We start from the raw sequence: 13,519 nt of genomic DNA on the forward strand, positions 1-13,519 counted from the left end.
TAATAATAATCGTCTATGCAATTGAATAAACATACATCAGTAGGCAATAAAACCAACATTATTAGAAATTTATAAATGATCACATCAATGATCACAATCTAGATATATGCATGCTAACGGAGACTTGGCTAAGTCATAATGGAAGTGATTATTGTAAAATAAACATAATGGCTCCAGGGTCTCTCAAAGTGGGAATCTTTGTTAAAGTATACAAAGTTTTTATAATGAACCAAATTGTGTTCAGTGCATTTGAATATAGTAACACTCAAGTTACACATAAAAATTATAACAGCTTACAAACCACCAGACATAAGTAAGAGATCGTTCCTTGACGAATTCAGTGACTTTCTAAACTTCTGAGCTGATATAAAAAATACTCGGTGACCTCAACATGAAGAGAAAAATCCTTGAGAAAAAATCTACGCCTAAATATGAGGACTCAATAAAGATTTCTCCCTGTTGTAACCAGTGACCCCAAGAACGTGGCTGATAACTTTGTGAATCTACTTTGAAGGAAAAATCGAAAGAATCTGTCATAGTTTAGAAAAGAGGTTCCTAATGATCTCTCAGTGATCATAATGAGAAATGGCAAATTCAGTAAGTTTGAAGAACTGGACATGAATGAATGAACAAACGACGAGAAAAGTAAATAAATACCTACTGTGAAAATGACCCGTTTCACATAAGTGACTTAGAGAGGCAAAAAAAAAAAAAAAAAAAAAAAAAAAAAGTTACAGGAGCTATAATTTGATAGTCCAAATGAGTTAAACATTGGCATCCTTCCCAAATAGTGAAAAGCTTGCTCGTATAAAGGCAGCTTACAAAGGAAAACGTGATAAAGAAAATATTAGCTTCTGTAGGCCAGTATCGAACCTATCGTACTTCGCTAAACTTGTAGAAAGGGTAGTTGACGAACAAACGTGGAAACACTTGAAACAACTCAGCACTATAACCTGATGATCAGTCAGTTTATAGAAAAAACCACTCGACACAAACTACATTGTGCACAATTACAAATGGTATGATAAAAATTATGGCACGTAGAAATAACGTGGTTATGTGCTCGACCTAAGTGCATTATCTGCTGCTCGAAGACCTGAGAGCAATAGGCATTGAAGGAGATGTACTCAAATGGTACAAAAACTACCTAGAAAACAGGAGGGTTGCAGTGGTTATATCAAATGTGATATCAGGAAAAAGAGGCCTAAGTAGAGAGTGGCCCAGGGCGATCCACTGCTATTTGGCATTGACATAATTGAATGATCTAGCATCCTTAACAAGCACCAGGTTAGTTATAAACTGTCTGCTGATGATACTCAGTTTTATTTTCCACACGAAATGGTAGAAGATGCCTTCAGTAAAATAGATGTAATAATGAATTAGATAAAAAGAAATGGATGTCGGCGAAGAAACTAAAAACTCAATGAAGACAAAATTGAATGTATGGTATTAGATCTGTTAGTGCATTACGAAAATATGAACACTTCAGAAGAATAACTATTGGCTCGTCATCCATAAACATTGTAACGGCGGTGAGGAACTTAGGAGTATCAGTTGATAGTCAATTATCAAATAAAAATCGTATATTGCATATTGTAAGAACCTGTATGTTATCAGAAACAGTGCATTTATTAGAAAAAATGTAAACGAAGACACTGAAAGCAGCAATGTAACCAAATACCTTCGAGACTTGACTACTGTAACGTTATATGCTACGGTCTTCCTAACTAGTACTAAGAAAATTTTCCTAACTAGTACTAAGAAAATTTTCCTAACTAATACTAAGAAAATTGTCCTAACTAGTACTAAGAAAATTGTCCTAACTAGTACTAAGAAAATTGTCCTAACTAATACTAAGAAAATTTTCCTAACTAGTACTAAGAAAATTTTCCTAACTAGTTCTAAGAAAATTTTCCTAACTAGTACTAAGAAAATTGCTAGGAGTGCAAAATAGAGCCGCCAGATTAGTAAAAGGATGACGTTATCGTGACAATAAACCCGGCACAAATCGAGCTACATTGGCTTGTATTAAAAGCAAGAATATAGTACAAAAAAGCTTCTGACAGTCTTTAAAGCGCTTAAGATATGGTGTACCAATTTTGCGATCATACATGCAAGTGAAGCATGTAGGCTATTTGAACCTAGAACAAATTGTAAGTCAGGTGAGAGACCATTTGAACATTGCACACCAAGACAAAATACCGCCCGATGGAAACAAGATTATATAAAGAACGGACGACTCCTATTCTGAAGGAGCTTTGATACGGATGGGAAAACACTAAAAGACTATTATATATCAAAAAATATATATCAGATGCAACCTATTTAGAAAGCGCACAAGGTTCCGCCAGAGAGGGAAATCTCCCTGTGGAGGGCTGTGCAGAAAACCAAACAAATACAAAGACCATATACGATTATAAGCAAGCATTATCTGGTATGGCGAACTAAAGGGACTACTTTTCGTTGTGGTTATTGTCTAGCAGTGAGTAGAGCCGACCAATTGAGTTATAGGCCTATGGAGAGAGATTATTATTATTATAATATTAATTTCAATAGTGTTTGGATATTTGTGGAAGGAGACTATAAGACCATAACTTTCTTAGAAAGTTATTACGTAATAGCAGTGAAATTAATTATTTTGAGAATGCTACTCATGGAATGACCGCCACTTGCCTTTGTGTGACAAAAGTTTGGATAAACGTGAGTGAACATTTGGAGCTCGCATTGACAACGCCAGTCAAGTATGAAATTCATGAACCATATCATACGGTAAGTGTGCTGAAATTTAGGGTCATGAAGTGACCAAATGTTAGTTTCTCTGTTTATTAAAACTATAGTCTCTCTCTCTCTCTCTCTCTATATATATATTATATTTATATATATATTTATATATATATATATATATATATATATATATATGTGTTATATATTAATATATATATATATATATATATATATATGTGTATATATATATATATATATATATATGATATATATATATATAATCTATATATATATATTGGAATATATATATACTATATATATTATATAATATAATATATTAATATTATATGTTTTTATATAGAATTTATATATTAATAATATATATTATATATATAATATATAATATATATAATATATATATGAATAATTATCACAATCGAACCGTGATCCATTTATATATCAATTCAAGCTACAAATGTCCCTTAATATCTAAATTCACTTTACCTCCCAAATGATATATTTTCATATATGTACCGAAGGGGAATTTTTAAGTTGATAATAATTTCGTCCCCCCATGGGATCGAACCACCGTCCAGGTGGACGGGGACTGTCCTGATTTCGTCCCCGTCCACCTGGACGGTGGTTCGATCCTATGGGGGGACGAAATTATTATCAACTTAAAAATTCCCCTTCGGTACATATATGAAAATATATCATTTGGAGGTAAAGGTGGAATTTAGATATTAAAGGACATTTGTAGCTTGAATTGATATATATATATATATATATATATATATATATATATATATATATATATAGATATATATATATATATATATGATAGAGAAGTAGATTTAGATTTTATTCTGTTGACCGTTCTGCGACCTCTCGACCTTTTTGTATTCCCATATGACTTGCACCCACCATTTGTATAGGCCCTTGCTTCTGTGTATCTTTAGTTGCTGTGAACATGTCTTGATAAGAAGGCGAAAGTACTTAGCATCCCCAGCGTTTCAGTTTTCCATCGTAGCTGTAATTTTGTTCGTATAACCATCACTTTTTTTTTTATTTCTTCGTGATTTGAAGTCAAACATATATATACCATGACAAAAACTAACGTTCATTATTGAAACGGTCCAATCTTGGGAGTAACGTCGTCGTCACTGTAGAAATCTTTGGCCGTAGTCTGACTGTCGATAACCATGATGTCGATAACCTCATGGTTATCGCTTCACTGTACCATGGACTGCCCCTGCCTCTCGCGGGAGCTGGGCGTCACAACCTTGTGCTGTTTATTCTTGCCATAACGGAAATGTTTTGAGTTAGGCGGTGCTATGTTTCCCTGGTGACGCCGTCAAGGGGTTGCATAGGTGTCCTGGCCGGGACTTGCACTCCAGTTGGAGTTGATTTATGCCTTGTCACAGGATAATACCTTGCGAAGCTTTTAGTTCAGTTTTCGTAAATCTTCGTGAGAGACTGATTTATTGTATATTTTGTATTTGTGTTACATATATTTGTAGTAAATTTAATTGCCTTTCAATTTTCACCTACGAAATGCACTAGTGAATGCGTTCACTTATCAGTGCTATGAAAATCCATACCATGGACATCGCTAGAGATAGTGTGTGTGTGTGTGGTGTTAGGGTTTGGGTGAAGGATGAGGGGAGGACTGACCTTGACTAGTAATCTTTCATGACGCGGTACCGTTAACTTGTAATATTGCGGACGGGGGTGGCGTGACATTCCGGATTTTATTCTCTCTCCCTCTCGTATTATCTTTTTTTTTTTTTTTTTTTTTGTTGAGGGGGGGGGGTTGCGGTTGTTGCAAGATGGTCTATATATTTTCTTCTGGTTAACCTATTATTATTATATATAATAATGTATGGTAGGTAAGAGCATTTGATGTAAGATTGATGTTCAACCCTCCCCTCTCTCTCTCTCTCTCTCTCTCTCTCTCTCGTTTGTTTACCATGCTGTAGCATTATTCCATTTCATGTGTGGAAATGTTTTCGCCAAACTGTGACTATGGGAAATGATTCTCTTTAGGAAGTAAAGAACTAACCGCCAACATATGTACTTAACGACTGGTAAACATGAAGCGCAAGGCGGTTGCTTGACTGGTTAGTAGAAATGTGCTTGATACAACTTTCAAAATCACGAGATCATTGTTGCTTTGCAGAGTGCAAACTCAACTAGTTCAAGATTTCTAGAAAATGTCTTTGTGTCCACTGCAGGACTATGCGAAGAGAGAAAGCTCGAATACACCATCACTTTCGTTGAAGTGTAACTAAGTTGCCGAGAAACGCAGGTCTTGATAACTAATCTGTGTATGCGATCTCTGTAGACGAATTGTATGAGATGTTCTGTGTTTGCACAATTTCACTGATGACTTATCAATGTTCCTTTCGAATTCTTGCCGGTAATAGTTGGGTGGTGATTTCCTCTCGTGGAAGACCCAGTCACTTTCTCCATCTGTGACTGACCTCAGGACAGAAAACATGCTTTAGCAAGTAGAAACCTCTCCCTGGGCCACCCACACCAAACGCAGGTGAAGAAGGCCAGGCGGGGCGAGGTGTGATCGCCACCTTGATTATGCGGACTGTTCTTCTAAGATGTTAGACATGGGTACATTGGTACAGATGAGTGAGTGGCTGTGATAGGGGAAGACCAGTTGGCTGCTGCGAGGAGTGGGCGGAGTTGTCTCGGAACGCGTCGGGACGTGCTAGACGTAACTGTGCGCCTCATTGAGGGAGAAGTAGCCACTGAATGCATTTTGGGGGATGGGTGGTTGAACTCCATTTAAAGGTCCATTTAAAGGGCCTGCAGCAACTGTCAACCAGATTCGTGAGGAATGTCATGAATGACGGTGCTGTTATTCTGTTTGTTTTGTTCTTCCACACTGTGGGTATTTATTTGATAATGGCGTACTATTGCTTGTCGTTTTGTGTGTATGTTAACGGTTCTCTAGGGATTTAGGGGCCAGTTTTTTGTGTGAAAAAAGATGCAGTTATCATGAAAAATCTATGAAATTAATTGGACAATAATGCCTTGTAGGAAATTTAAACACACACACACACGATTATGGTAAACTGTTTTCCTTTTCCACTCCCGACATTTCATATTATCTTGCACTTGAGTGTTTTTATAGTATATATATATATATATAAATAAATAAATGAATAATATATACACATATGTGTATATTAATGTAGTGTTCTAGGCTGTTGTTAAGGCATGGGTTAATGTATGTAATGAGCTTTAACCTTATTAATGGAAAGGTAATATATTTACTATACAGTAGTTTATTATATCCACACAATTCCCAGAATCTCTGCCTTATGATATCAGGTTAAATGAATATAGGTTCCTGGGTGGGTTGTGTAATGGGTGTTACTGTATAAAGTCACTTCTTGTCCAGTCCTGTTAACCATTTGTAAGTCATTCTGAAGAGAAATAGGGGAGGCGGGGTCGGGGGTGGCCGCAATGCTCGGAATCACAAGATATTGGTAAAGATTTGTTCAAAGAACAGCTGTTGAGAAATATGCTGAGAACCCTCTCTTTGCTTTTCTGAATGGAGGAGGAGATGGATAATGTCTTGTCTCCACATGTTTGGGTTCTTAGCCTCACGTTATGGGTGAAAGTCTGTGGCTGTTAACCCCATTCTGGTTATTTTGCAAGTTGACTTGTTATTTCATGGTGTAATGAAATTAATAACATTTGTAAGGTATGTGGGATAAATATCCCAAGTGATGTGGTTTTGTCAGAACATGTTGGTCACCTGATGTGATGGCCACATCAGCAGTGCATGATGTGTCTACATACACACACACACACACTCACACACACTGTTGCCTTATCATGGGGCCTGAAGAAGGGATTTCTTGGCACTTCAGTTTGAAGCCCAGTATGAGTAGTCACAAATTAGTTGTTGTGTTAGTGCTTTATAGATTACTATTTATCGTCATTAACTTTTGAATTAAGAACATTGAGAAGTGTTTGGGCATTGGAAGAGAAATACTAAGTGGTTTGAATTTTAGGAGGTAGTGAGACTTCACCACCTTTTGGTATTAAATCTTCCTGCATAGACTGGTGGAGATTGTTTCTATATTTGTGAAAATTTGTGTGAACTAAAAATCATCGCCTTATAGGTGTAGTGTTTGAAAGCTAAAAAGACTGCTAGCACTAGTAGTTCAGTGAATTTGTAAGGTTGTGATTTCAACGAAGTTTGATCTTGGGGCGCTTGAGGTCATTAATCCTATATGATTTATAGGATCATCATGGAGGAAGTTATGGAAAAAGTAGATGTAAGTTTTTAAGATTAGCAAAATTTTAATGTGAAAAGCACAAAAAAGTTTGTAAAGTGTTTGTGGAAATACTGATTAGTTCTCTTTATTTTTACAGAATTTGTTCCACCTGGCTATGGACGATGACCCGGACGTACGGAAAAATGTTTGTCGAGCCTTGGTTATGTTGCTTGATGCTCATATATCTTCCCTCATTCCCCACATGCACAACATAATAGAATATATGATGATTAGAACGCAGGTAAAGATCCACTGTTTGTATACCAAAGATATGGTTTACTAAGTTTTTTGTTGTAATTATTTTTTTTTAGTAAGTTTGATTTTTTTTCCATATTTAAATGATCAGAATTGTAAAATTGATGTATATTATCTTAAACCCCCAATAGCTCTGTGTATTCAGCGGTACATTACCTTGGTCTTACGTGCCATGTCTTTTCAGGACCCTGATGAAAATGTAGCCCTGGAAGCGTGCGAGTTTTGGTTGTCGTTAGCAGAACACCCTATTTGTAAGGAAGCTCTCAAACCACACCTGCCAAAATTAATACCCATTTTAGTGAGGGGCATGAAATATTCAGAAATAGATATTATATTATTGAAGGTAGGTTCAACTTTTTTCTTTTTTACTTAAAAGCTGAAACAATGTTCTGTGATCTTATTGGAGGAAGTTTATGAAATTATTTAGTAGTATATGTTAAGTGAGAATCAAGTGAGTCTTCCTAATACCAATCTGTTTATTGGTGTGACATAGGGTGACGTTGAAGAAGACGAAAGTGTACCTGATCGAAGTGAAGATATCAAGCCACGTTTCCATAAATCAAGACATACAATTCGTCATGAACCCATGGAGAATGGAGGAAGTTGTGGTGAAGAATTCCAAGATGATGAATCAGATGATGGGCTAGATGACGACTCTTCGTTGTCTGACTGGAACTTGAGAAAGGTATTGTTTCTACATTTTGCCAGGACTCATTACTAGAAACTATTGAGAACAGCAAGATTGCTTATTGAAAATGATTGGGATATAGACCTCCTTAATGAAACTTGGTTTCTTTTGAACAGTGCTCAGCAGCTGCGCTAGATGTATTGGCAAATGTCTTCAGAGAAGAAATGTTACCCGTTATCCTTCCAATCCTAAAAGAAACCCTGTTTCACCAAGAATGGGAAATTAGAGAGAGCGGTAAGTGCAAGGAGTTGCAGTTAATGATGTTTTAGGGTCCTAATTTTATTTATTATTGGGACTTTAGAATCATGGATGATATTTCTTTGTGTGATTCACATTAAGACCCAAAACAATTTTCTTAGTTTTTATTTGTTTTATATGCAGGTATTCTAGCACTTGGAGCAATTGCGGAGGGTTGCATGAATGGAATGACCCAGCACCTACCGGAACTTATTCCTTACTTGATAAACTGTCTTCAGGATAAAAAGGCTTTGGTCCGATCCATAACTTGCTGGACCCTTTCACGTTATTGTCATTGGGCTGTCATTCTTCCAGATCACACCTACCTCAAACCTCTTATGTATGAGGTAAGTACATTTTAGCATGCAGCTGATGATGTTGCTTCTTTTTATTCTTGGGAATTTCCAAAGTTTGGGAATTTTCAAACTTTGGAAGTCCCAACTCATCTTAGCTTTGTGGAAAAAACACAGATATTATATGAATGTAACTTGATTTTCTTTCTGAGTTGTCATGTCTGAAAATTTAGGAGTTAGTGTCTTTGCTTATAAGAAAAAAGCATTTCTGATAAATGTTTCCCCTTACTGTTTACAGTATTTGAGGAAAACAAGAAAAATGCTTGGCAAGAATGAATAAAGCTACTAATTCTAATGGAAATAAGTTTTTAGATATTTTTTGTGAAATATACTCTGGGTAAAACAAAATAGTCGTAGATAGTTGCTCCTCAGTTTTTATGCCATGTAGTCATATTCATGGCTTTTTTGGTTAAACTCTGTTTGGTATTGACAATGTTACATAAATAATGTGAAGTGTTAAATGTTATAATGCTTTCCCTAATGGACCATGAGAGTTGGAGATTGTGTGTATTATGAGGGAGCTAAGTATTTCAGTTCTGTTATGAGAGGGTTAATTATTTCAGTTCCTTTTTTTTGTTTTGTGGGTTAACAGGAGACTTATTTTACTTATATTTTTACAGCTTCTAAAGTGCGTGCTAGATAGTAACAAGAGAGTTCAAGAAGCTGCCTGCTCTGCCTTTGCCACACTTGAAGAAGAGGCATGCACAGAGTTGGTACCTTATCTTGCTGATATTTTAAAGACCTTGGTGTTTGCATTCAGAAAGTATCAGGTATGTTTAGTGGCGTTGGTATTGCTGGGTTTTTTTTTATTATTTTATTTCAAGTTTCCAAGTTTTTTTTTTAAGATTTTACATACGCTAGTACCTCGGTTAACAAAGTCATGTTCTCTAACAAATCAGGTTACAAACCAGATGTATGATTATTTTGTTCTGAGCTTCAAGGCTGTGATATCAGAGACATCCCAAGAGGCTTAAAATCAGCTGATTGCATTTTACTGATATCATCAATCTTTATTTAATCACACAGACACATTTCTTTCATAATTGATCAAATCTGGGTTTAAAGCAGTTGCATTCAGTAAATTAAATGAAGTACAAGTGGGATTTTGTCAGTGTCAGGCATTGCTTTTGCCTCCCAAATCATTTTGCAGTTTGCTTGTTAGTTTCTCTAGCCACAGCTGTAATACCAGTTGCTTCGAGTCAGTGGCATACACTCTTAACACCTTCATTGGTGATTAATGAATAAAAGTGTATTTGATTTTTATTTACTGAATTACATTGAAAATGAGCAAGTTTTGAACAAGACAACTGTAACACAACTTTTAATAATTGTGTGTTAGTTATGGTTACTAACATTGGGAAACAGCTACAGCTGGTTATGTATTAATATAAACTGCAGGACAGTAAAAGTGTTAGCATAATTTTTAGAGAAGAAAGCAATGTAAATTCGAATAAAGAAACTGGAACAATTACACAAGGGATGCTGGTAAGTGAGAGGTGTACCCACTAAGAGCTCCTGATTTTAACAAATATCTTGGCACTTGGCACTTGATATGGAGGCGAAACCCTCAAATCTATGTTTCCATTTCTCGCTGATATACATGCAAGTACAATATGCCATGGCCTGTTGTCTCAGTCTGCTACTGTATTTGTATGTAATTAAGGTTATTTCAATTTAAATAAATAAAAAAATCTGTGTTTCTGAGGTTTGAATAAATTTTTTTGTACAGTAGACCCCTTATTCACAAGGAATGGGTACCAGGACCCCCCCCCCCCCCATGCAGATAGCTAAATTCCACAGATACTTAAAACCCTCTAAAAATCCTTAGAACTGCCTATTTTGAAAGTTAAAACAAAGAAACCTTGAGTTTTTTAATATTTTTTTTTTTCACAAAAAGTGTATTTAGTCATGAAAATATGAAAGTACAATGAATTGCATTAATTCTCAGTGAAAAATACTGCAAATAGGTTAATTTTCTGTGAATATTGGTTATGTATGGTTCTCTGCGAATAGATGAGGTTGTTAATTTTGACTCCACTGTATTTTGTTTTTTTATTGGGAAAAATTGTTTCAGGTCACAAACTGTGTCCTCAAACAAAATAAGTTCAGGAACTGGGGTATAATTGTATCTGTAGTTTATGGCTGTCATTGGACATTTCTGTTTTTCATTATATTTCTGATTAACACCAATTTTTTTGCCATTACTTGGCATTAATGAAGTTTAACATTATTTTACAGGCAAAAAATTTGTTAATACTATATGATGCAATTGGTACTCTTGCTGATTCTGTTGGGAACTACCTAAACAAAGATGACTACATTCAAATGCTCATGCCCCCATTGATAGAAAAGTGGAATGTTTTGAAGGATGAAGACAAAGACCTTTTTCCTCTGTTAGAAGTAAGTGATTGTCTGAAGTACTTGTGATGATTGTTTTATTTGTTTAAAAGTTAAACAAAATTTATTAGGTGTACAACCGAGAGAAAATAATTCTTGACTAGGGTTTTTTTATTTGAAGATTAAGCTCTGTAGAGATTAGCTTTGAAGTTTTGTATTCCCATGTCCTTTTTTGAAAACTGATAGTGACACTCCATACTTGCTTTTTTATTGAACAGTGTTTATCAAGTGTGGCCACAGCTCTACAGTCGGGATTCTTGCCATATTGTGGGCCAGTATATCAGCGATGTGTATCATTGGTGGAGCAGACTCTAAATCAGACAATGGTAATGCAAATTTGTAATGTTTAAATGGTAGTAATTTTTTTTTCCAAGTTATTAGTCAGGTAAGAGGTTGATGGTTGTTTGTAATAGATATTGAAAGGAGATTTGAAAACATCAGTAGAATATTGTTAGATGTGGACGTTTTCATAATGGATGGTTTGGTTAAACGTTTAAAAAATTTACTTACGTCTCAAGTTGCCAGTGATATACTTGGCTCTGTTGAAATTTTGTCCTATGCCTTTAGTGAAAATAAAATTTGCTGTTTCAGTCCTGATGATAAAAACACCAATATCCAGAAAATATACCAAGTTAAGGTTGTTTTATGACTTTCTTGGAAGATAAGGTCCAGACAAGCTATTGATTTAATATTTCAGGCTCATGCGCAAAATCCTGAACAGTTTGAAGCAGCGGATAAGGACTTTATGATTGTGTCGTTAGATTTACTGTCGGGTTTAGCGGAGGGTTTGAATGGACACATAGGACAGCTGGTGCAGCAATCCAATATAATGCAACTTCTTTATCAAGCTATGCAGGTAAGTCTTATAACTTTTGTTTTATGTGTTTTCTGATGTAGTGTTGGAAAATGCTCTCCTGTAGTTTTACAAGATGAATAAAATGTAACATGTAGATATTGTTGGAGAGGTGCTTGTGAATATGTATGGTGGTGAAATTGGTTAGGTTGGTCTTTCCCTCTTGTGTGGTGTCTACTTTAGAATTTGCTAGGAAAAGTGATCTTGTATCCTGTAAGAAACTATTGAAAACTAACCCAATTGAACTTTTTCTGTATGTACTTTTATGTTGGAGGATAGCCTTCCTCATAGTTTCTGATAACCTTTAGTTAAAGTATTTATACTTGAATTGTAATGCTTAGGTGAAAACCACATAAAGATATGAAGTTATTGTTCAGCAAATTTAGTTGAAGTTGGTTAAGTTGCTTTTGTGTATTATTTGGTAATTTACATTTTTGTATATGTAACAAAGTAGTAATTACATAGCTGTAGTTTATAACTAGTACGGCAGCCAAAGTTTGAAATCTGGGGTAGTGATTCTTTTGTTTTGGCGTAGGAACCAGCCCCACCCAATATCAAGGGGTAGAGGAACAATTGGGCAAAGACAAAGGCCTATTAATTTGTTTCTGCCTGTTGACGATAGTGGTTGTCGATCATCAGCTATTGATGCTATGGAGTTTGTTGTTGTTTACCAGTTGTTTATGCAAATTAGTAAAGTATTGCTTTTTGTGGTAGCTTTTCGCTTTAGATAGGTTTTTTGATGAAAAGACCAAGTTTTTCTCACCGATTGGACTATATTTTCCAGATTTTGAGGTAGAATTTTTCCCGGCTTTGACAAGGTCTGACGCTAGTTCGTTGTCAACTCTATTGCAGCAGAGGATGCAATAAGAGATTGACTTTGTGAAAGTGTGACATGCAACAATTTGCACTTCATGCAAGGTTTGTTCATCATCATTAATGTGTGAGGAATGTAGTGCCTGGGACACGAAACAATGGAGAATGCTGTCTTCATATTTAAATAGATTAAAAAGGTATAGAAAGAGAAAGGCTAATCTTAAACATGAGAAGACTACGGTTTGTCAGATAGTAGAATTGATTTACCTGTTTCTGTACACTTTGTCTCCTATTCCTTCCCCAGTCTTAACACCCCAACCCTTACCTAGCTTCCTCCCGTTGGGGGATAGTTCCGTCAGTGGACCTCATGCGGTGCACTGTAGGCATTACTTTAGGTTCTTTGCAGTGTACCTTCGGCCCCTAGCTGCAACCACTTAAATTCCTATTACTGTACCTCCTTTCATATACTCTTTCTTCATCTTACTTTCCACCCACTCCTAACACTTGATTCATAGTGCAACTGCGAGGTTTTCCTCCTGTAACACCTTTCAAATCTTTTACTGTCAGTTTCCATTTCAGTGCTGAATGACTTCATAGGTCCAGTGCTTGGCCTTTGGTCTAAATTTCATATTCAACTCGACTTACCTAGCTCCCTCTTTGACATCCCCAATGCCATTGCTGATTTGGAGTTGAAGTTGGAGTCCAAATGCGACCTTAAGTTTGAGCTCATTCTGGAGTCTATGGCTCAATTAGGGTCTTTGTTTAAAGCCCTCATGGAAAAGGTAAATTAGTAGTGGTCCGAGTCTCTTAGACAAAGGTCCCTGGCCTATTCCCCTGAACCTGGGAGAAGCCATACCGGGTGCCCAAAGGAGGTCAGCTGGCTGGGTCTGCCCAT

General features: G+C 36.0%; 1 protein-coding gene across 4 annotated transcripts in view; it reads left to right on the plus strand.

Annotated features, from left to right (window-relative positions):
- LOC135195060 (transportin-1-like) overlaps positions 1 to 13,519 on the plus strand; it is an 89,164-nt gene that overhangs the window by 28,546 nt on the left and 47,099 nt on the right. For all 4 annotated transcript variants that reach the window (XR_010310060.1, XM_064221415.1, XM_064221417.1 and 1 more), the window contains 9 exons: positions 7,126 to 7,269; positions 7,468 to 7,626; positions 7,777 to 7,968; positions 8,088 to 8,205; positions 8,353 to 8,555; positions 9,182 to 9,331; positions 10,800 to 10,961; positions 11,177 to 11,284; positions 11,656 to 11,814. Coding sequence is in view for 3 of the 4 variants with exons in the window: in XM_064221415.1 (XP_064077485.1) it covers positions 7,126 to 7,269; positions 7,468 to 7,626; positions 7,777 to 7,968; positions 8,088 to 8,205; positions 8,353 to 8,555; positions 9,182 to 9,331; positions 10,800 to 10,961; positions 11,177 to 11,284; positions 11,656 to 11,814 (1,395 nt within the window). In the remaining variant the exon portion in view is untranslated. The remainder of the gene's footprint in view (positions 1 to 7,125; positions 7,270 to 7,467; positions 7,627 to 7,776; positions 7,969 to 8,087; positions 8,206 to 8,352; positions 8,556 to 9,181; positions 9,332 to 10,799; positions 10,962 to 11,176; positions 11,285 to 11,655; positions 11,815 to 13,519) is intronic.

The sequence above is a fragment of the Macrobrachium nipponense genome, chromosome 15, assembly GCF_015104395.2.
Source record: "Macrobrachium nipponense isolate FS-2020 chromosome 15, ASM1510439v2, whole genome shotgun sequence".
In the NCBI taxonomy this organism is placed as follows: Eukaryota; Metazoa; Arthropoda; class Malacostraca; order Decapoda; family Palaemonidae; genus Macrobrachium; species Macrobrachium nipponense.